Consider the following 23803-nt stretch of genomic DNA (forward strand, 5'->3'; position numbering starts at 1 on the left):
ATATCAAAATATTTGTGAGCCTCTGGGCTGTGTCGGGGAGAATTGGTGGCTCTTAGGCGACACTAAAAGCAAAATATTATCTTTTTTTTCTTTTATTGTGTCCTTGACTACACAGACTGTGTGAACCACATGAAATAGTCACAGTTCAGGTCTGTGTAGTCATCCTAGTATCTCGCACAACATGGGGCTTCTTCTGTGTGTTCTCTTCTGTAAAATTTATTATAGTGACGCCGATCAGGCACAATGTTTTCACCACTGACAGGTAAAGTTAATAGCACTGATTATCTCTTCATCATGTCACTGGTTAGTGGGTAGGATATATAATGGAGCAAAGGAGATATTCTGTCCTAAAAGCAGGAAAAATGGAAAATTGTAAGGATTTTAGCGAGTTTGACAAAAGGCCAAATTGGAGACGACTGGGTCAGAGCATCCCCTGAACTGCAGCTTTTGTGGGGTGTTCCTGCGGTGCACTGGTCAGTATCTATCAAAACTGGTTCAAGGAAGCAGCAGTGGTGAACCAGCAACAGGCTGATGAGCTCAGTGATGCACAGACGAGCTATTGTAGCTCAAATTTGGCTCTGATGACAGGTGTCAGAATACACAGTGCATACAGGCCTGAACTGGCGACTGAAGATGACTTGGATGAACAGCTTTCTGAGACCTGAGATCAACTTTCCCTCAACTTTCAGGCAACTGTTTGAACAGCTACCAGTGAGACCACAAGATACTGCTGATTGACACAGTGCCTGGTGGTAAATACATTGGAGCGTTGCCTAGACAACTAGACAGAGCGAAGCAACAATTTTGAACTTTATGTGGATTTATGTGTCGTTCTGATTTCTGCTGTAGAAAATCATGCACATTTATTTAAATCTTATGCCTCATTTGCTTATTTAAACATGAAAAATGTGAGAAAAGTAGAGATGGAAAAAATAATTAATATTGTCTGCCTTTTAATATTTATAGTCTTTCTTTGCGTGGGATTCTGATTATACCAGTAAGTAACAGATGAGACTGGATATTCTCTTTCTTTTCCATACTGTCAACAAACCCCATGTCAAGGCCAAAATCAACAAAGAAGTAATCATTCTAATGAGCTTTCCTGTGCAGGCTAGGAGCTTTTATCTGCATTTCCTTTGCGCCACGGAGCTCCATTGTTGTCCAAAAACAAATAAAAAAAGACATCAGTGAATCCTGCTGTTCCACAGTCGATTACATTTTCCTTCATTACAGTAAACATGCACTGTAGTTCATCTTCAGCCACTCTCACTTGCGCCATCTGGCTGTAAGCACAGATTTACCAAATGTGTACCTCTCCCAGCAGGTTTCAGGTGAGAGTTGGACTTCACTGAGGGGGAAAAAAGTTTATGGTCTTGGACTAGGTTTGAATAACATTTATTTATTGTATTTATTTAAACCAGAGATAAAAGTTCGTGAGGATATAGCTCAGGGCTGTGGCTTTTGTTTTAGGAATTTGCTAGCTATAAAAAAAAAAAAACACGGAGCATTCTTATCTTAGCTTCAATCCAAACGGTCATACTTGTCACACTGATGCTGGCCTGCAGATGGGATGGAATGGAAGAAAAAGGCTTGGCTTTGATTGCTGCCACCTCGCCAAGCCTTTAAATGATTGCTGAGAGAACCTCGAACCTTGCCACTTGTGTCACCCAGCAGTTTATCACTTCTTATTACTAACCTTTAATAGTCTAAGTCACTAGAAAAGATCATTGTAATCGTCTCAGCTAAAGCCTGTTTTGTCTCAGAAACCTCATCCTGCTGGGAAAGCAGGTGAGCCCAGCCGGCACGCCGTGTCCTTAAATTAAAAGTTAATGAAAGAATATGGACATAAATTATGAGATTTTACAGCACATTCACTTTAATTTGCAGTTTTTTCTGTCTACTAATTTTACTATAATGATTTTAGCATATTTATATTTATTAGTATGTGCCTCTCTCCTCCTTAATGGATCTATTAAAATCTGTGTTTTGAGAAAAGCGTCATTATAAATGTAAACCTTTTTTTACAGGTGTCCTTGGAGTGGGCGAACACAGTTTCCCGTTCCAGTTTGTTATTCCAGGTGAGTGAAACGTCATTCTTCTGTGTGCCCAGCACCGCCTCAGTTCCCATAACAAGTTTTCTTAGATTTGTTTTATCACCCATCTAGGTCAGTTCAGCGAAGGGTGCATGCTGATGCAGGTGTGATAACCCCTGTCGACAAAGCAGTTAAGGTCCAGTTTGTGTGTAGGCGAATGGAAAAACATTACGTAGTCAGTGTTTAAAGATTTAGGAGTGGTATGCCATTTCCTGATACTTTTATTGCTACTAAAAGTTTTTTTTTTTTTTGCTCATGATAGATAACAAAATTGCAGTGTGTAAATAACCCTAAAGATCAGCTGAACATTCTTGGCACCTGTAAGGCCACACATTGTGCAATCTGTCTGGTATCTTACACCCTCTCTGAGGCACAGGCTGACACACGAAGGGGGGTAGCCGGGGGTTATTTTTAGTTCCCTCTCCTTTTGTGCAGTCACTGTTTAATTGGTCTTCATGCCTCCGTGCTTTGTCCTCCCCTCCTTTCAGCCCACCAGTCTTGAGAACATCAGTGAAGGGCATGTTAAATATCAGGCAGAGAGGTGGCTAACTGAAGGATAAAGAGGCTCCTGCTGCCCCCTGCTGGTAACTCAGAGAGGCTAACAAACCCTAAAATGAACAGTGTGATCCTTAAGAGTTTTTATGGTAAAAAAGAGTCTACCTGAATTGTAACATGTGGTTTAAAAATTGAGCATTTATCATAATATCTTAGCAAGTTTTCTTTGTTATTCTTTTCAAAGTTTCTCTAATAGTCACAAAAGACATCATAATAAAAATGAATCTTCCGCAAAAACAGTGTCACCAATAATCAAAATACATATATGACAGTTGGTGAGGAGGCTTATTTTTGCAAATTTTTGGCACTACACACTCTTAAGGGCAAATGGAGTCTCCAGCTTATACAAAATGCTCTGTTTCACACAGTTTTTCTTCTACTCTTGGCTCTGAAAATCATAAAAGAGATGGGATCTTAAAGCTATTCAAACCTGTTTTAGAGGGACATCCAATTAGAAGAAAGTTGGCTTAAAAGGCAGAAAAGCTCAAATGACTTGTTTAACCCTCTCAAGGCAGGCGTTGCCGATTTGCAACAGTTAAAAACTAACAACCTGATTACCCAACATACATATTTTATGAGTTTTTTTTACTCAGAAGTACCACTGCAGGACTTGGTTGTGCATTAGCAACAAAAAGTTTCATTTGAGCCTGAGAGGGTTAAATCAGCTAAGGAGCTGAACGAAGGCTCAGTGTAGGATAAATAAGGATTATTTTGAACTGTGAGTAACACAGAGCTACTCAAGTAGAGTCCAAGCAAAAAAAAAGAGTTATAATGGGTCCACTTTAAGGTCAAAAGATGAACGGACGTTGTATAAGGAGGGCTTTGACATCGCCAAGTTATTTCTAGGCTCTCATGTTTCCAGTCTATGGATTTTGTCTGCACTCAAAGGAGCAAGACAGGCTCCACAACCCTTAGCCACTTTCAGTAACCACGAGCAGCCCACTCCCCAGGGAAATTCGGCCTGATGTCAGCCAGTGATGGCTCCATTTTAGTTGCCAAGTTGTCTGCAACCAAACAACAACAATCTGCCTCTCCTGCTTAATTCTTATTGACAGCAGCAGCAGATAGTCCCTGGAGCAGCTGGCATTAACATCTGAATGAGGATCAAGGAACACATTAGAACAGAGACTGCGCCAGGGGGCTCTGCCATTATTTTGACACCACATTAAACTCTTTTGCTGTGTGTTCTGCTTGGAAATTTATACACAGATTACTCCATGAACAGGTTTTGAACCTGTTGTTTGGGTGTTTTTTCCTCTTCACTGGATCTGAACATCTCTCCCCTTCTGTCTATCTCACTGCTGTCTCCCCAGAATTGTTATTTTTCCTCTTCTTGAATTTCCTACGCTCCTATGTTTACCCTCACAGTTTCCACTTCTTCACTGTCCTTTTCCTGAGACACATGGCCTGTCCTTTTTTCACTAAGGACACCTGCAGGAATCCATCTGAAAGCTTAGTTTAATGACATCTCCAAGGGAATGCATACAGATTTCAGCTCAGTCTCTGCCTAGGGGAAAATATCTACAAAAAATAGAGTGTAGCCACATTAATACGACATTTTCTAGAATTTCTACGTTTAATTTTCCTTTTTGTCCTTCTTTTAAAAAAAATTTTTAACTTAAATTTACAATTAAATGTATTGAACTTAAACTTTTTTTCCTTTTTTTCAATTTAAAAGAAAGTTTTTGCTAATCCTTAATAGCAAATGCTAAAAAGAAAAAAATTATCGAGTCGTTCGTTGAATCCCTCGCACAAATTAGTCATCGAAATATATACATTTGTATGACTTTTTAAAAAATATTTCTTGTACTTTCTATTCCTGTTCTAGTACTTTTGCTTTATTGCAATAGTTCTGACTAACAGCATTGTTTTCAGTCTAATTTACTTCTTTGTTTTTCCTAACCAGAGGCAGCCATTTCCTTTGATTTGTGTCAGTCACCCAAAGGTGAAATGCTGACTCCTTAAGTACACTTTGTAAACCAGAAACAAACAAGTTTGTGGAAATGCAAAAGCAAAATGTAGAAAATACAGAAATAGATGTAGAAATAAATTCATACATTTAATGTGATGTTATTTATTGGCTGTTTCTGCCCGCCATAGTTTACAGGCCGCAATATAACAACGCATTGGTTGTGTGAGAACTTGAAAATGTTAGACTTTTAATCACATAGTTTACCTGTGATCCACTTAGTCGTCACCTATGGAGACAGTTTTTGCTTTTTGGGGGGGAAATTCTGTCTTACTGAGCTTGTTAGCTTTCTTGTACGGTGAAGGTATGACCCTCTGAATTTGATGTAAGTTACAGCTTTATTGAGAAATTGATGTGGGTTGGATTGAAATTCCCAATGTCACTCATGTTTGTGTTTTCTTTCCCCACAATCTCCTGCTTAGCTGCTGTCCCGACTTCCTTTGAGGGACCCTTTGGGAAAATAGTTTACCGAGTGAAGGTGACTATTGACACGCCACGCTTCTCCAAGGACTACAAAATCCAGAAGCCCTTCTACCTACTCAACATGCTTAACCTCAATGAGGTTCCAGACATTGCTGTAAGTGCTTGATTCACATTTGTTTTCCTTCACTATGATCTCACCTTTATTCTCTTTGATTCTTGCCCAGTGCATTTAGGACTGGATTGAAAAGAATGCTGTAATGCATTTCTTTATTTAATAAACTTTTATCTTTGTCGAAGCTTATTTGATTTCGTTGCAGAGCAGGAAAGGGTTCTCTCCCTCCTACTCATAATCAAGTCTCTTCTCCTGATGACTGTCAGTTTCCTGTTTATCCTGCAATAAAGAGTCTGCACAGCTTCTGCTAGCCAAACTTTTTAATTACTGCCAACGTACAGACAGACAGACGTTTATTCAACAACTCTGCCTCTTCAGTATCACAGTTCTGCTGTGGCCACCAAGAAGTTCAACTACCTCCTGGTGAAGTCGGGGACTGTGATGCTGAAAGTTTGCAGTGACATGAAGGGTTACATCCCCGGTCAGGTCATCAAGTTATTCACCGAGATCCACAACAAATCTGGCAAGGACACGGGGTGTGTACTGGCCAGTCTCGTACAGGTATGTTATTAAATGTAGACAGTTATATCAGTATTTCTTAACTCATCCTTGGTTTGTGTAAATCATCTTTAAGAAGGACTGAGAACTCTTAGACCTTCTATAATAATAGAATAAACCAGAATTTCCACTCAAGTAACAAATCTTTTCATGTGGACACACATAAAATTCGTTCTGCCTCAGATAAAAACAGTTATCTTGATCATTTCTAGAACAGTAAGTTATCCTGCGAGCTTTCACATTAGTGGTGTGTGAAGCGGTTTGAATTTGCCATTACATCTTTTCATGCTTCTAATTGTTTGACTTTGTCACACCAGAGAGTGACCTACAAGACTAACAAGCCTGTGGTAGACCTACGGACCATTGCAGAGGTGGAGGGAGCGAAAGTGAAGGCAGGAAAACATGCAGAGTGGAAGGAACAGATCATCGTTCCTCCACTCCCTCAGTCACAACTGACAGGCTGCAACCTTATAGACATCATCTATTTCATTCAGGTGTGTGTGTATGTGTGTGTGTGTGTTATACCAGGTTGATAGCAGTTTTGCAGGTTTAACATATGTTAGTTGAAGCTTTTCAGCTCCAGCTTTTCATTTTTCTACTTCCTTTATGCCGTCCTAATTGTTTCTGAATCAGACCACAGAGTGTTGGTGGCAGCCCTCTGGTGGGCTGTGAAGGTACTACAAGTTAACTGTAAAAAGTCATTTAAAATAAATAATAATAAATAAATTTGACCCTAAATATTTAAATATCAAATAAAGATTCTAACTTTTCATTTTCTGAGCTATTTGTGGATCTAAGTAGTAGGAAATAACTAAAGTGGAGCTGCAGGTCTTATAGAGCAGTGAAGCTTTTAATGGACAGTTGACCTTAAGAAGTAAATTATCGTAGGATCCAAATGAATCAAAAAAATTCATGTGACTGTCCAAGGTGAAAGTATGAGTAGGTCACAATAGATTTTTGAAGTGGGAAGAAGTTCAGAAATTCCTCTATGATGATATTGTGATATTTTGCAAATGACCATTGCAGCTAATAGCAGATCATCTGATTTTTTTTTTTCTTCCCCACTCATCATTTAAGATATTTTTTTTTACCATTTTCAGTGCTACATTGAAGTATGATTGGAAGTTTGGCAAAACGGTTCGATTTGCCAGGGGAAGCAATTTGCAAAACTTTCCAGGTTGCAGTTTCTTGGTGTTCTTGAGTGCTGCTGCTTTAAGAGGAACTTATTAAAGTAATCTGCTCGTGTCATTTCTAAGCTGTTAAAATGGTGGCTGCACATATTAAACGTGCTTTTAATTCTTGGTGTCAGACACTTTTCTACACAAACAAAGGGTCTTTGCTAAGGGTACCCAAAAGGGGTGGTAACTTTTAAAGAATAGATTCTACAGACACAGGATCAACTTGGGTGGGGGAATATAAAAAATAAATTAGCTGTGAGTAATGCACAGTTAACAGGGACTGATCCCGCTGCTCCCTTCACGGATCTCTGTTTGTGTTACAGGTGTCACTAAGATATCCTGAAGCAGCTGTCACTCTGCCTATCTATATCGGAAACATTGCTTTAAACCAGTCTCCGACGAGGTCTACACCCACCAGTCCAGCGGGTGCAGCAGGGGTGATGCCCAGCGCTCCGCCAGTGGAGGAGGATCGAGGCGATGATATATGTGCAGGAGGCTTTACCAGTGAGGAACTTCCCACAAAGAGTCACTCACAGCAGGATCCCTCAGGCCAGGCAGTCACAATGTCTCCCAGCGCCTTCAGCTATTCGCCAGGTGCGGCAGCGCCGCCTAGCCACAATCCCCCCGATGCATCTGCTCCGCTCTTCTGTTTGTCCACAGGAGCCACCATACCTTTCTTCACTGAGGGAAATGTTGCTCCAACCCCCACTTCCTGTTCACTCATTCTCCCTCCAGAGTACAGCACTACTGACTACCCTCATGGTTAGTACTTAATAAACCTACCACACCCAGACAATCACCTGCAAGGTGTAATGGCTAATTAGGCATTTATGAGTTGCATCATCATCATCATGCTTCAAGTTTTAAAAATATTGGCCGATATTGGGTTGTTGTTTTTTAAATCACCAAATATCTGTACATATCAGTCTTATAAAGTCCTGTATCGGCCAGGCTCCATTCACAGCAGTCCACATAATTTGTCAGATAATAACAATAAAAATGCTCCAGATTAGGAAGAAACTGTTGTAATGCTGTATAGTTGGGTATTTAAAATGTGCAGCCAGCCTTAATGTGGACATTAAAGGGCCTGCAGTTTCTTGCACTTCCACATTTTCAGCTCCAGAGTTCGACTTCACTACTACTCATGGAAAGCCATGATAGCGCCCCCCCACTCCCCAAAATGACTAAGCAATGTGTTTTGCATTTTCTGGCCTATAATCTCTAGTAGATTAAATCACAGTTAAATTCCAAGATAACCTTAAACTCTTATCTAGTCCCGTTTACTTTTCTTTGCCTCTGTGTGTTCCAGAGCCCCCACCTAGTTATGAGGAAAGCTGCAGTAGTGCCAACTCCAGTTTCAACAGTAGACAGTAGAGAAGAAACAGGTGGATGAAGAATTGTGACCACTCCCACCTACACCTGTTTGCACTCGCCTCGAAACGAATCCAGAGACAAGGTGGATGAAAAGAGGATGGATGCTTCAAACTCCCCAAGGATTGATTCTTTGTCCTGCATTGAGTTTTGTTTTGTTTTGTTTTTTTAAAAAGGGGATAATTTCTTATAATGAATATAAGAATTTAAATTTTTCCTCATGTCCCAGCAGATAATGTCAGGTGAACATCACTGTGCCTAAAGAAAAAAAAGAAAAAAGTATTTCACATTGTTATACAGCATTTAGAATAATCAGTCGTTGGACACGTCTGTTGTGTTTTTATTTCCAACATGTTGTTGCATCTGTGATGCCTTGAAACTAAAAGCTTTCAGTCTGGCCTTTTTGTGGTGGGGCGGGGGGGTCCGGGGGTCCAAACATGCGGTTGTTAGTGTGGTCCGCTGCTCTTTGTACATGTCTCTGCTGTCTACGTCGTCGTGCAGGCAGAGCTGCCTCCATCATGGATATAAAAAGAGGAATACACAGTCACAGGTGATGCCTGTGATAACAGCTTCTTTTCACATCAAAATCTGTTTTTAAATGCACAGAATGGTTATAAAGATAAGTAGGTCCTTAGGGAAACCACTCGGCTGAGTAACTGATTAAAACAATTCAAGGAGCAAATTCAAATTCAGTTCATTCAGTAGTTTTCCTCTGGTCTGTTGTGCTGTTTGTTTGTTTTTTATCTAAATCATCTTGATGTGAGTTGCCCGATTTCAAATATCCTTATTATGGAGCTACATGGAATATTTAAAATAATACGTTTCAAAAGGTCATCAGCAATCATGAGAAGTTTCTCAAACAAAGTCCTAAACCTTTTATTCTACTGTCTATTGCCATCATTCTTCTGTCAACGTTTGCCAACCATATCCCTCTGCAGAAGTAAGCATCCAACGACAAATGACGAGAGGCTCACAATGTAATCATTAAAAGCCTCCACAACAGCTAAGCTGCTTCTTTTCTTTTGCAGATGTAGATAATAGAACATAAAATTGTTCCTAAACGAAACTGCTCATGACAAAATCGGGGTATTTGTTTTGTGTCACCAGGTCATGATGTGGCTCTTCCTTATCTTTCAGGCTGTTATGGGCTGTGGTTTGCACTGTTGGCAGTAATTCCAATGCGTTCTCGATGGGTTTTGGCTGCCCTTCTTCACAGATTCTGTTCATAACTTTTATTAATTTATAAATCCATCCAAGTGGTGGAGGGTTTCTTGTTTGGTGACCTCAGGATCACCTCTCTGCTGTTGGTAGATGATGTGTCTTGAGGCAGTGAGGCACTTTGCAGGACTGAGGGCATGGTTCTCAGCTGGAAAAGGGTGGAGTGTGCACTCTGGGTCAGGGACAGGTGTAAGTGTCCCGGGTCTTGAACCGACAAGTGAGGGAATAGAGGAGCGGGGGATTGACAGAGGGATGTGTGTGGTACGGGCCATACCAGTGTGCTTTGAAGAAGAGAGATCTGAGCATAAAAGTTAAGCTGTCGATTTACCAGTTAATCTACATTCTCACCCTTGCCTGTGGTCATGAGCTGTGGGTAGTAAGCCAAAGAATGAGATAACAGATATTTGAAAGGTGTCTGGGCTCTCCCATAGAAGTAGGATGTGGAGCTCACATCACAAAGAGCCAGTCGAGGTAGTTCTGGAATTTTTTTTTTTTTTTTTTACACAATGTCCTACTGGGAAGAGGCCCCCATGCTGAACCTGAACACGCTGGGGAGATTACATTGCTCCGCTGGTTGGGAATGCAATGAAGAACCCAATGAGAGGCTGGGTGCCTCTGGGTAGACCTCTGCCTCTGTAACCTGAACCCAGATAAGCGGCAGAAAATGGATGGATGGATATTTTCCTTCTTTCATGTTTTTTTTTTTCTTCTTCTTTTTGTGTGTGTGTCTTTTAGCTCCAAAGGTGTCGTGCCATTCAGTTCCATTAAATCCAAGAGTAAGCAGATGGCTGCAGAGCTGATATGTCGGAAACTGGGAATCTCACACCAAATCAATAGTGATGGATAAACAGCACTACAGACCAGAGGAAAATTAAATACAAATTAGATTTTAAGAGGAAAAGGCCTTTTAATCAAAAACGCTTCCACAAAGCAATGCAGTCAAACTTTGTTATTATTTATTATATTTTTTATTTCATTATGTCTCCCTTTCATTGGCTCCTTAAGATATTTTTCTTGCCGTACCACTTTTGTATTCAGAGGAAGTTTGTCTCGTGAGCCTCATTTTCCCTGTAGCTGGTTATGAGGTCTGCAGTACCGAAAGCCGTACTCTGCCCCCTTGTGGGTGATACCGGTACAGGCGTTTATCTCTTTTGAGCCTGCTCTTAAAACTGGAGACTAAAACGACCAGCCATGTTAACTGACCCACCTAACTTAGTCCTTGTTTCTGTGATTCACCAGCTGAAGTCCGCTCTAGAAATGTATTTCTTTCCTTTCTGTTGAGCAGAACTTATAAACGGAGGTTGAAGATGCATGTGGTTTGCATCAGGATGATTTATGTTATTTTTCCCCTTTGTTGCCTTAAATTTCTTCTGGTGATTTGAGTGTGTCAGTCAGTGCAGATGTTAAGATGTTAACACATCTGGACATCTCAGCACTTCATTTACTGTGTGTGTGTGAGTGTGTGTGTGTGTGTGAGTGTGTGAGTGAGTGAGAGAGAGAAAGAGAGAAAGTAAAATGCAGTTTAACTTCAATCAAACTTGAGTTCAAGCCAATTTCTGATCAAACATCTGTAAAAGTGGAGATATTTTCCTTTTTTGTCCATTTCTGCTTGTGGTCAGCAGTGGGGTTTAACTTTTAACTATTGTATTTTGTATTGATTTTATGTTGTTGTACCATAATATGATCTTAGCATTGCACAAATGTCTGCTATTTTCTGTTGTATGTATAGATATTTGTTCACCAAACCTTTTGTTTTGCACGTATAAAAACTCTTTTCTCATTTTATTCATAACAGCAAAATAGACTTCAGTGCTACAGTTCCACGTAGTTGCATACATTTGTCATGTTTTGTCATATATTGATGACAAAAAATTTAATCCACATCCTCCAGGCATAGTAATGCCTAATGTCCCTGAAAATCTGAAGCACAACATCTGCACTGAATGTTTGTGTGACTCTTTGTGTGTTTTCGTCTTATCTTGACACTCCGCTTCAAATCACAGCATGAGTTTCTGATAACAGAAATCTTGTGGCTCTGCATTATTGTAAAAGCATGCCTTAAACAATCTGGATACCCTTCAACATTTACATGAGCCTGCGGTGGACTACCTTCTTCTTCTCTATGAGGACATCAGGACATGCTCCTCCTGCTTTGTGTCTGGCGGGACTGTGCAAAGTGCACTTGATGTACACAGATGTAGCTTTCAAAAACAGTAAGACACTGGACTTTGTAGACCTGCTGAACTTTGTTTTAAACTCTTTGTTTTAGGAGAAAAAAACGTGTGCAATTCGTTTTCTGAAGCCATTTCATGCTGCCTTTACCAGCCTTCATTCTGTTCAAATCCTCTTCACCAAAAGGTACTATAGCTTTATGAAACCCCTCGTTATGTTATCTTTTCATCCCACCCCCCTTCCCTCATATATTGATGAGTGGTGTCCAGTTTTGTATTTTTCTACTATATGAGCTGTTTACAGGTGCAGTGTGGATATAGTTGCACCTCAACCATTACATGTACAGTTTCAGCTTACAGTGCAGAATCAAAGCTGTACTGCATAGAACGACAATAAAGTAAGGGAGTAAGGGGAAGCAAGGCACTACACCCACCCACATTTCTGTGAAAAAACAAAGTTTTCTGCTGTATAAAAAAATGTATAAAAAATAGACTGTTTACTATTACACCTGAGCATTTTGCCAGACTTAATGTTATGGAAGGGTTTTCAAAACATAAGGTGTGGGGCCAGAAACGGCCGGCAAAGACTGCAATCTGGTCAACTGAATAATTTTGAAAAATGTGAACAAGGGCATAAATATCTCCATTTTAATAGTGTTTTCACATGATTTAACAGCTTTGGCTACTAATAAAGACCTCCCCTACTGCCATCCATACTAAAGTAAATAAATAATAGATAAACATTGAAATGACAGAAACGTCCACCACAGGTGGTCCCTGCAAGAGAGAACTGTTCCAGACAAACATGTATACATCAACAGTACGGGGTCATGCTGAGGAAGAGAACTGCAGATGTGATGCACTCTCTCTCGGTGGATTCTAGAGGAAGGCTATGACGGGTGCCAAGAGAGGAAGTGTGGGACTGCATGAGGAAGTCAGGAATGGTAGAGAAGTGTATGAGAGTGATGGTCTAGAGCAGGGGTGGGCAACTACAGGCCTCGAGTGCCGATGTTCTGCAGGTTTTAGATGTGACCTTGATACAACTCCAAGAATTGTGTGAGCGGCTTCCGTCTGTCACATGACCACAGCGTTCTACAGTCATTGGTTCTGCATAATACATATTCATTAAACGCTTTAAAAGCATCGATTTCTGCTCACTTAGCGGTCTTATTTCACTCGTTTTTAAACTCAAATATTTGGGGGTTGTAGCCGCCCTCTTTAATCTGAAGGGTAACGGTTGTTTATCCGGGACTCTCTATTTCGGCTGCGCAGTCGCACTCGGGATGTTTGCCTTCGTCCTACATGTTGAAAAACTACATTAACCGTCAACCGTGGTTTGTTAGGCGAAGTCACGTGGTACCACAGGCTACATACATAGCGTCTTTGGGCTGAGTAGGTGGGACACTGGCTGTTTCTGTTGAGGCATATTTGAGAAATGCACGCCGATTGTGTGGAAATGGCTCGTGCTTGAATGTCCGGACCGAGACTCATCTGTGATGGAAGCTGCGCTCAATAACCGCTGAAAGTGTGGTGTCAACGTTAGCGCAGCAAGCTCGTCAGGATGCGCGTGAGTTCTCTTTGTGTGTGTTTGTTTTGTCACTCAGCGGTCTAGCATACGCCATATGTGCTACTTTAATAAGCTGTTTTGCATTTGAGACGTTTCTTTGCTGGTTAATGTGTGGCACTGACTCACTTAGTGTGAGGAAAACACGGCATGCACACTTCGGGGAACCCAGGGAGTCGGTGTAAGCAGTACTTACTGGTTTCTGACACACTGCATCTAATAAAGCCATTAAAAAAAATATGAAATAATCTGCTGTGAAACTACTACTACAAACTACTACCGTCTGACCTGGCGTAAGTCTGGGAGATAACTCATCTTTTAAAAACTAAGATGAGTTAACTTTACTTTGAATCATGTTTATAGTTAAGCTAATGAGAAGGGACGCTTACTGAGACCCCTTTTTTAAAAGTCTACTACAAAAACACTAAAACAACAGCGTCAGTGTTATGTAACCATATGATTAACTTTATACCTTGCTGTCAGTGTCATCCAAAGCTGGACATTATGTCACCTGTGCTGTTTTCTTTTTAAAGTGTCAATTTCTGAGAATAAATAAATTCGGGCCAGATCAGTTTAGGTATGCAAGTTGCAGATGTGAATTCATATGTAGGTGCTGCTGCTTTATGCACTTGGGATTTAAAATAAGCTCAATCATTGCTTTAGGGTCTTTAGTGCATTTATGCCAATAAAACCCGAGTGACTTTTGTTAACTATAGGTCCACTAAAACGAGTAGTATTATTGCAGTTGTGATATTTTTACCCTAAATAACCTTTAAATGAAAGTTATCGGTTAAACCTAAATAGTGAAAGCACATTTTGAGACTCGGAAATTGTTCTGTATTTGTGTAAAAGTGCAGAATACAGTCATTTTGAGTGCTTGTAGTAGCAGCACTAATTACACCATTTTCAGTCCCAACTGTCACCTTGAAAACAAACACCTGGTTTTTCCAAAGTGTATTTGAAAGATAAGCTCACAGTGCTTTCTGAGTCTAGCCCCCAGTTGGATTGTTGACTCAAGCTGTCTGTATTTGATTTTTCCCCCTCGTTCTTTCATTGTGTCAAATACTTCGACTTTTTTATCACCTCTGCTGTCCTGTGCCATTTTAAATGGAAACTTTGGCCACCATGTATCCGTTTCACATTAAAAGAAGTTATAAAGACATAAATTTAATGTTTCTCACCGTGCAGCAAAGCCAGCTCTTTCTAGCTCTTCTTTTTTTGCCTTTAAAATAATAACTACATTTATCACAAATTGGATGCTGCTTTTGTAGGATAGTTCATTATTTAAACGGAGTACAGTTCACTCAGTACCATAATTACTAAGATTTGAGCTTAAGGTGAGCTCACTAAAAAGATGACAAGGGGAGCAGTCGGGTAGCTGATCAGACCAGTTTTAAACAAACCACGTGTGGTTAGGGCTTCAGAATGAAGGTGAATTCTGAAGTTAAAACCCAAACTAAATAATTTTGAGTTATTATTCATGTACAGATGGCTTCATAGTTCAGTTTTGGCTCTGATTATACACTGTTTCTCTGTGGAACTGCGTTTTACCTCCAAAAATCCTTAATTTGATAAAACATAAAGGAAGGAAAACTTGGATAGGAAGTTAAGTGGTGCTTGGGTTAGCTTGAACCTTGTGGGTGTTTGAGACCTTTCGGTGTGGAGTGAGGTTACTTCAGTTCAGTAGGGTATTTGACAGCCTGACTAGGGTGTCAGTGATGGATGGGTGGAACTCTGCTGGTTCTAGTTGTTGTGATAGACCACTACCATGTTGAGTAAAATGTTTTGTAGATTAAGAGCCAATATAGGATTATCCTTTGACTGCTTTACTGGGTTTTCTATAGCACAGTAGTTGTAAGAAGAGTCAACTTGGTTCTTTTCTTAGGCCTCCATTGTACCTGTCACATTAGTCACTTAATCGAGAGGTGAACGACCGGCACCAGAGGATATGACATGACTTTTGTCGAATGGAACAGTAAGCATAATGGCCCCATTACATGATGTGATTGCCCAAATATCTGACCTCCAGGATGCCTGCCGTGCTTTGTCTTTTTTTTTTCTTTTTCTTTTTTTTTTGCAAATGTCACAACTAGACAGGAATGTACATGATGGAATTAATTGGGTTTCATCATCTAGTCAGTCTTAGTTATACATTGCCACTTCACAACAAGGGTCATCTCAAAGAGCTTTTATTTTAACGACAATTTTTGTGAGCTGGAACCCTGATGAGCAAGCGCTTGGGGATGGTGGGGAGGACAAGCCTCCTTTGTAACAAGAAGGGACCATCAGCAGAACAAGGCTCAAGGAGGGGAAACCATTATTGCCACCAGGAAAGAGAAGAGGAAAAAGTAGAAAATAAAATCCTTCCCTCTATGCTTTGTCTTGTGCTTCATATTGTGCTTTCTCCCTTGTTAGGTCCATATTCTAACAAGGGGTCATTACATTCGTCCACCAAGTTGTTTCGGGAAGAACTTTGAGGATGTTTGATTATCAGCACTGCACTTCTGAACTTGGTCATCTGGCCTGACTGTATAGTTGAAATTTTAGAAGTCCAGGAAATAAGGAGGATTAAGGCATCAATTGTTTTTACGTCACAGCCAGTGGCCACAATACCAAACAAAACAACTGTTGGACAGATGGACCTTTGTTCTTAAGCTTATTGATTTGGCCTCCGGATAAAGCAGATAATCCTTTGCTCCGACAGTCTTTTGTACTGCATTGTCTTTGCTGGGACGAGTTCCAAGATGACCAGACTCATCTGCATAGTTAACTGTCCCCATTTACTTTACATATCAGAAATTGCATCATCACACATGGCTTTAGGCTTAAATGCGCGGTTTTCTGTTGGGCATCAGTTTTCTATTACAGTTGGTTATACTTTACGCAAGATCACCAGCAAAGTCTAAAACTGGGAAAACTGGCTCCAGTGGATGGCTCAGATCGGTTCTTGCTTTCCACCTTTTAGTGAACCTTTCAGGTAGTTTCCCATTGACAATGGTGCCGCTTTCGTAATGACATTGTGAAGTGTTTATGGTCCCACATTGGTATCTGTTTGTGTAGGTCTTCGAATATGCAGAGGATATGAAAATGTACTTGTGTGCAGTCCTCCAAAAAGCTGTATGTGGGTTGATTGTTCATTGGTTAGCTTAGGCAGAAAAGGGAGACTGTTCACAAAGAAAGAAGGCACAAATAATAACTGCAGTAGACTTTTTTTCTTTTAAAAATGCTTTAAACGATCAGTGACACACAACTACAATATGTAGATGACGAACTACAAAGCTTTGTGTAATTCTACATGCAACTAATGTACAGCTATGCTGTGCACTTCAGTGTGACCATATTTAGAAAGGCTTTCGTGGTCTTCCCCTCAATAGTTGAAGGCTTTCCTAAAGTTGAGTGAGGTACTCCATTCAGTGCTTTGCTTGATAATCTAAATTCATAAAAACATTTATGAGGAAGATGAAACAATAAGAGGGAGAGAGGCAGAAAGAGAGAGATATGGAGTCACGGAGAAAGAAGCCAAACGGTGGTTTGGGGGCATGAGGGGCTGAAGCTGCTCCCAGATTATTTTTTTTTTATTTTATTTTATTTTTTTTTGAGAGAAATATCGTATGTCTTAACAGTTTGTCATTGGAGGATTTCAGAGTGCCCTGAGATAAAGTGGTAGACAATGATCCAAGACCATCTAAGGCGAGAATTTTTAGGTCAGTGTATATGACACTGGAAGCCAGTGTAGCTCTGTTAAATTTGGAACTTTATCATTTCCAGACTTTATAACTAGCAGATCTCAGCTAGGCTGATGCCTAACTGAGATCTGCTAGTTTGCAGCTGGTGAGAGGCAGTCATGCCAAGACAGGTGGTGAATTATCAGGGATAGAGCTGTGCTGCTGAGCAAGCAAGAGCCACAGACCGTGCATTCCTCTGTCAGCCCATATCCACAGCAGCAAGGCTGAACAAAGTGTGCCTTTGTGGGGCAGTATGTCCTCTAATTGTGGGACAAAATCATGTGTGTGTATATACAGCATATTTGTGCAAAGTAGTATAAATTAAATTCTTTGTTTTTCACTCTGTAATCAGAAATATTTTGAGTACTATTGTACGGACTGTTCTTGGAACATTGGACAACACTGCATTCAGTATAAATGTTGGCCCTAAACTCCACCTTACCAGTGAACAACACCTAATACCCTTCTCATTTTTCTTTAGATGACTTTTGGGGTTTCGAGCAGTGTGACGCTGCTGTTTGACTTCTGGGATGTGCACAGCCCTGCAGGTAAGCTGCAGAGTATTAAAGTCTTGCGAAAAAGCCTTAGAACCAGTTCATCTGGATTTAAAAATTGTGTGGTGCAATTCAAATACTTATTTCTGATGACGGTGGAGTGTTTCTGTAATATTGCTGACATTACTATACAAACTTGATCTACCATGTTCATGAACTGAAGCTTGAATAAACCTGTTCAAACTTGTTTTTAACAGGTTGATAAAATTTGCTTCAGATTTCTTTTTTTTTTTTTTTGTCAAGTGTTTCTTTTTTTTTTCTTTTTTAAACTTGTAGCAGGAACCAAAAATGTATTAATTGAAGTTAGTTTTTAAACAGCTTTGAAAGACTGTGCACCAACCCCTTTTCTACATTTGTCCAAATATGCCAGCCTTGAAGTGGATCTGGATTAGATTTAATTACATTAAGGAGATGTTTAAGGGGTTATAATTAGTTGTTAAAGTGGAAAATAAATTTTTAATACTAAAATATTACGGTTGTAGAGGAGTTGCCAGAACGGATACCCCTCATGTATCCCAGGGGAAGCAGGGAAAATGTTCTCAAGCTATATGTAGAGAAAATGTATTGTTTTCTCAATGCTTCCAGTCCTCTGTATTTTTCATGAACCTGCTTTTGGCTGGAGCTTCGCATTAAGTGAACAGATGTTGGTGTCAATCTAGTCTAAATCTGAAAGTAGCAAAAATAATGATGTATTATTCAAAGGAACCTATTGAATATTAGGTTCCAATATGTGAGTATTAATAACATGAAATCTAAACTTAGAAAAGTAACTTGTGGAGTTCCGCAAAGATCTGTTTTGGGACCTAAGTTATTTTTACTTGATATAAATGATATTTGTACAGGCAGTGATACTTTAACATATGTGGCTTTTGCTGTTGATACAAACTTATTTTGCTCTGGAAAGGACATAAAGAAATTACTGAAAACAGTGGAAACAGAACTCATGAAGTTAAATAGATGGTTTGTATTTAATAAACTATCATTGAATGAAAGTAAAACAAGATTAATGTTATTTGGAGGTAGTAAAAGTAATATTAAAGTAAAACTGACTTTAAATAATGTTGAAATTGAAAGAGTATATGAGACAATTTTTAGGAGTAATTATTGATGATAAACTTTGTTGGAAGCCCCACATAGAACATGTGAAATGGAAATTATCCAAGTCTGTTTCTATTCTTTATAAAACAAGAGATTTTTTGAATAAGAACTGCCTTTATTTATTGTATACTTCCCTTTGTTTGCCTTATATGACCTATTGTGCAGAAATTTGAGGGAACACATACAAAACATATTTGGATTCAATTTTTAAATTGCAAAAAAAAGCTATTAGAATAATAAAGTTGGATATAGGGAGTCCACCAACCAGTGTTTTGTAGGATCATCTATGTTAAAATTCATTCTAAAACTTTAGAAATGATATATCGAGTGATGAAAAATGTTCCAATTTGTGTTTTAAGTATGTTTCAACTAAGAGATGGAAAATATGATTTGAGGGGGTCTTATAAGTTTGGTTCTCACTTTAGGTATTTCAATGTTAAGTATAGATGTGTGTCAGTTTTGGCAGTGAAATTATGGAATGGACTTAATGATGAACTGAAGATGTGTTTTTTTTTTTGTCCTTTTTCAGGAAGAATTTAAAAATTTGCATCATTCAAGGTTACGGAAATTTGGTTTGATGAATAACTTTGTGTTGATTTAATTTCTTGATTTATCATTGATTTCTTTTCGAACTGTTCTATAACTTATTTATCAATGCTATTTATTTTCTTGGTTAAGGATTTGATTATTCCTATGGGGTAAAGGACAGGATAATTATAAGCCACAAGCCTTCAGCCTATTCCATTGTCGGTTACTGTAGGATTGAGTACTTTTATGTAAAATGATAATCTGTGTTGTTGACTGAAATAAATTTCACTATATCATCATCATATTGCATAAACGTACTTTTTAATAGTGACTTTTTGTGAGTTAACATTTTGTATTTTTGTACCTACAGGGATGGTGGTGTCAGTGCTGGTGGTCTTGCTTCTGACTGTCTTTTACGAGGTGCTTAAAGTGTGGAGATTGTGGCTGGGGAATCCCTCCAAGCTGACCCAGCCTCAGTCTCCATACGACGCCCCATCTTCCCACTGCGACAGCATCTCTGTCCTGGACAGCAGCCCCTCTGAATCCTCACTGACCCCTATAGCATCAGTCGTTACACCTCAAAGTACCAGGAACAGGTAAGCAAGTCATTTCTAGTAACTTTTTTTTTTATCATGGATTGTACTGTGAAATGCAAATCACTGAATAAAATACAGAAATGCATCTATTTGAACTGTATGGTTGTGGCATGGTGGTAACCTCCATAGCATGGTGACACCCTTTTTTGTTGGTGTATCCTAGATTGCAACTATTATTATCTTTTGGGCGGTGTTAAGCAAAAGTGTGTGGCAAACTGAGACCATCGCATATTGGCAGACTGAATGTCGAGACCTGAACGATGTATTTGACTTATTAGTTTATTTGTAAATAACCCTCTCCCTCTTCTTTTCATCAGCTGGTTGTTGCACATCATACAGACGGTCCTCCACATGCTGCAGGTGTCTCTGGCCTACATGCTGATGCTGTGCGTCATGTCCTATAACACCTGGATATTCCTCGGGGTCATCACGGGGTCGGTCCTCGGTTATTTTATCTCATTTCCTCTCTTAGGTCGGATGTGATGGCACAGACATTTAATAGTGAAATAAAGAAAAGTTTACTTTTTACTATCCGAGGATCTCGAAGGATGGAAAAATTGGTGGAGAATGAGCCACGTGACACTAAACTTTGCCTAAACCTCATCTGGATATAGAAACTGAAAATGATTTTAAGCTTCCAGAAAACAGAAAATGCTACATTTTAACATTTGTCCCTAATTAACAAATAACTCATTTCTGTTAAAGGTACATAATGTTAAGAAAACACTCAGTTTTTCAGTCCTAGTATTAGTTCTGCTTCACCTTTAAGTCAGCAGACTGTGTGAGTAATACCTGTGGAAAAATGATTTTTTTTCTTTCTTTTAATCTCCAGGAAAAGTAGGAGTGTTGTTCAATTCTGCTTTTTTAATTATTTTTTTTTTTTTAAATTATCTTAAAAATCTAAACAATTGATTTAGAAAGAAGAAATGCACTGGAATCACCAACAGCATGATAACACAAAACCCAGAGATGGGAAGTCTGCACAGATTGTGGTGTGTTAGGAAGCTATGTTGTTGTTGTTGTTGTTGTGTTGTTTAAGGTTGGTTTTTGTTTTTTTTCCCTTTTGGACAGGCTTTTATTCATACTGCACCTTTTTCATTTTTTTTTTTTTTCTTTCATTTGCTGCCAAATGATTCAAGATGGAACTTGATATTTGATTGTCAAGTGTTTTGGACTAAAAGCTTAAAGCTGACTTGCAGCTAAGTCAGACATTTACAGTCACGGGTCATGAGACACAATTGCATTGCGCTGGAGTCCGTATGAGGAACTGATACATGTGATTCTCGCTTGTAAAACCTTGTGAAAGGTCATCTTGGTTTGTTATTATTCATGGTCATGTGGTTCTGTAGCAATTGTTTAACCACAATCAGAAAAGCAAAGTGCCTTGAAGCTGACAGTTGAGACGTTTCAGAAGTTCCTATCTTTGGTAATATTTTCTTTTAACTGATTAAAAAATCACTGACACTAAAGGCTTATACAGATTTGTTCAACTGCTTTATTTACTGTTGCATATCAATAAGATTTTTTTTCTGGTGATGGCTTCTTTTTTTTTTGTCTTTGAAAAAAAGAATAAAGAGGAAAAAGAAGGAAGCCAATAAAGTGTGTTGTGCTTTGTTTGTTTTTTATTCATCCATTTCGATACATATTTTAAGTAAACGTAAGTACAACAAACAGGAAAAAAACTGTTTACACCTGAATGTTATAATCCACACAGGTTTTATAATAAATAAAAACAAGGTAGCCCTCCATTGGAAATAATGAATCTGGGTCCTGACTAGATAAAATGGTTACACTAATATTAAATTAACTGCTCAGGATTTAATGGAAAAATACGACTTGGTCAGTGTCTCACACACAGAAAACGGCTAAATGTGGACACTCTGTAATACATGGACTATCAACCCAATGTCTAATCATTTCTTACCATAGTTAAAAACCCATTTTTCTAATTGCTTTTGCCTCCTTCTACCCTGTTTTCCCTTTTTTTTTTCAAAGGGAATCGATGGTCTAAAGACAGAAGGTGTTGTTTTTTCGAAAAGTAATGATTGACAATGTGTAAGTTCTGTTGCTCTTATGAATTAAAAAAAAAAATGTTATTGGGTGTTAAAATGTAAATCGCACGCAGGTCTAACCTTGAGTCTTTCAGTTAGTACATAGCAGGTCTGATCAGGGCAGAATCAGGCAACAACATTCATACTGTTGTGCACATACAGAGCTTCAATTTCCCCCCTTTAGTACCAAATTAACAAGTTATTTTCATAAAACCACTCATAGAAACTATAAACAAATTATACCCCCCTAAAATAAACGGTTATCTGTAGGGTTGCCAAACAGACTGGAATTAAAACCTATTATCTGTTGTCACATAAAACACAAGCTAAATTTACAGCTTGAGATCACTACAGCAGTGTGTATGATGTTAGATGGATGATTTTAAATAAAAGATGTAATATTTGATGCAAGTGATATAATCTAGAATCACTAGAAGCCACGTTTTCCTTCTAATAATCAAGCGGGCTTCCTCCAGAGCTGTTGATGGTTCTTCAAGAAGCTTTATTTTTTAAATGTTTAAAAATAAAAACAAATCCTTTGTTTTAAAGTTACTGTAGATGTATTTAACATTCCCTGCCTGTTTGTACTGAAATGCATTGAAACATAAAGGCCATAAAGTAAACAAATTGCATGCTTGTAAAGTAACATTTTACAAAAAAACTAGATAAATACAGATCAGGATGAAGAAGAAAGTATTGCTGTAGCACCCCCTGCTGACCAGATAGAGGCTAAGAACATTAGGCAAGGCTCCGATTACCTGTAGTAAAGTGTAAGTTGTAATTACAAGAGCATTTAATGTTACAGATATTCAAATTATTTCCTGCTATTACAAAAAACAAAACTTTGATTGGATATGACTTTACTGACACATGCGGAATATGAAGAAAGTCTACACTCACCAATCACCAAATATATGTGTCAAAAAACTGGAGGACTGGGTTCTGGAGTGTGCAATATCAACAGCAACAAAGAAAAGGCATTTTTAACCCCTTAAATACAATCCATATTCATTCAGCTTCTCAATATTTATGCATGCTGCCATTCGTCTCTGCAGGTTTCTCCAGTTTATTCGTGGAATGTCTTCTTATGATAAAACAACCTCCACTTCTACAGGGTCGACTATCTTTTCCTCTCCATTCAGACCATTTGTGATTGGCTGAGGCTCGCTGTCAACTGGTCCCTCGCGGGTGGGTGACTGGAAGCCGCTGTCCTCACGTGAGCTGGAGTCTGTAACCAGTGGTGGGGAGGACTCATTATCTGATTCGGCTGCAGAGATCTCTGTAATCTGTTCACTTTCATCATCTTCCTGCACTGCTATCTCTAGCTCCTCGATGGCGTTCTGGATGGCTGCTTCCTCCTTATCAACTTCCTGCTTCTTGCTCGCTACCAGCTGCTGGAGGATTGCTTGTGGGGACGTCTTTTCTCCCAGAGACCCCTTTGGAACAGTCTCCACCACAGTGGTGACGTGAGTCACGTCCTCCTTGACCCCATCCTCCACGCTGATGCTGCCAGTGGTCGCCTCTGTTTTGTTGGTGACTTCACTCTGCTCCTTGGACACTGGCACCGCCACCTCAACCACCGGATTAATCAAGTCCCTGATTTCATTCACGCTATCAGGAGACTTGGGGCTGAGGTCCTCTGCTTTTCCCAACTGGTCCTCCTCATTCTCCTCCTCTTTGCTCTCAGCATCCTCCTCAGGGATCAGCTCCACCCCTGGGACCTCCAAGCAGGACTCATAGGGCAGAGGCACCCCGTCCAGCTGTATCATTGACACCACCTGCTTGCGTCTTCTCCCAAAACCCCTTCCTTCATCTGCACTGCTGACAGAGCCCTCCGGCTCATCACCGCCAAATTTGGTGGCCCAGTCCACCTGGGGGTTTTCCCCAAGCAGGTGCAGGTTGGGGTCGCTGTTGGTCAGAATGATGCTGTCCCTGTAGAGGTTATGCCTCCTCTGCACAGCTGCCTCCTTTACAGCTGGACACGGGGGGGGAAAAGGTAAGGCATGTTATTACTGCAGCTATCCATTGATGCCATCATC

At 39.5% G+C, this 23803-nt stretch overlaps 3 protein-coding genes across 3 annotated transcripts in view; 2 read left to right on the plus strand and 1 right to left on the minus strand.

Moving 5' to 3' along the window:
* arrdc1b (arrestin domain containing 1b) overlaps nucleotides 1–12072 on the plus strand; it is a 49549-nt gene extending 37477 nt beyond the window's left edge. Inside the window, exons 3-8 of the mRNA XM_005950939.3 lie at nucleotides 2028–2078; nucleotides 5040–5194; nucleotides 5531–5713; nucleotides 6028–6204; nucleotides 7212–7650; nucleotides 8198–12072. Of these exons, the coding sequence (XP_005951001.1) occupies nucleotides 2028–2078; nucleotides 5040–5194; nucleotides 5531–5713; nucleotides 6028–6204; nucleotides 7212–7650; nucleotides 8198–8262 (1070 nt within the window). The 3' untranslated portion in view covers nucleotides 8263–12072. The remainder of the gene's footprint in view (nucleotides 1–2027; nucleotides 2079–5039; nucleotides 5195–5530; nucleotides 5714–6027; nucleotides 6205–7211; nucleotides 7651–8197) is intronic.
* Nucleotides 12073–12191: 119 nt separating this feature from the next.
* slc31a2 (solute carrier family 31 member 2) lies at nucleotides 12192–20530 on the plus strand. The gene is made up of 4 exons (XM_005950937.3): nucleotides 12192–13215; nucleotides 17419–17485; nucleotides 19488–19713; nucleotides 20031–20530. Exons 1-4 carry the CDS (start codon nucleotides 13210–13212, stop codon nucleotides 20194–20196), a joined length of 465 nt encoding a protein of 154 aa, XP_005950999.1. The 5' UTR covers nucleotides 12192–13209; the 3' UTR covers nucleotides 20197–20530.
* Nucleotides 20531–20802: 272 nt separating this feature from the next.
* niban2a (niban apoptosis regulator 2a) overlaps nucleotides 20803–23803 on the minus strand; it is a 29803-nt gene continuing 26802 nt past the window's right edge. The window contains exon 14 of the mRNA XM_005950938.3: nucleotides 20803–23739. Coding sequence (XP_005951000.1) covers nucleotides 22850–23739 — 890 coding nt within the window. The 3' untranslated portion in view covers nucleotides 20803–22849. The remainder of the gene's footprint in view (nucleotides 23740–23803) is intronic.

This window comes from Haplochromis burtoni, unplaced genomic scaffold, assembly GCF_018398535.1.
Source record: "Haplochromis burtoni strain Fernald_Lab_line unplaced genomic scaffold, NCSU_Asbu1 Contig_901, whole genome shotgun sequence".
NCBI lineage: Eukaryota > Metazoa > Chordata > Actinopteri > Cichliformes > Cichlidae > Haplochromis > Haplochromis burtoni.

Excerpts from the sequence above, each read along its gene's own strand:
- slc31a2 (XM_005950937.3), top strand. Across the intron at positions 17,486-19,487 it reads GGATGTGCACAGCCCTGCAG|GGATGGTGGTGTCAGTGCTG; the intron begins GTAAGCTGCAGA and ends TTGTACCTACAG. Across the intron at positions 19,714-20,030 it reads CCTCAAAGTACCAGGAACAG|CTGGTTGTTGCACATCATAC; the intron begins GTAAGCAAGTCA and ends TCTTTTCATCAG.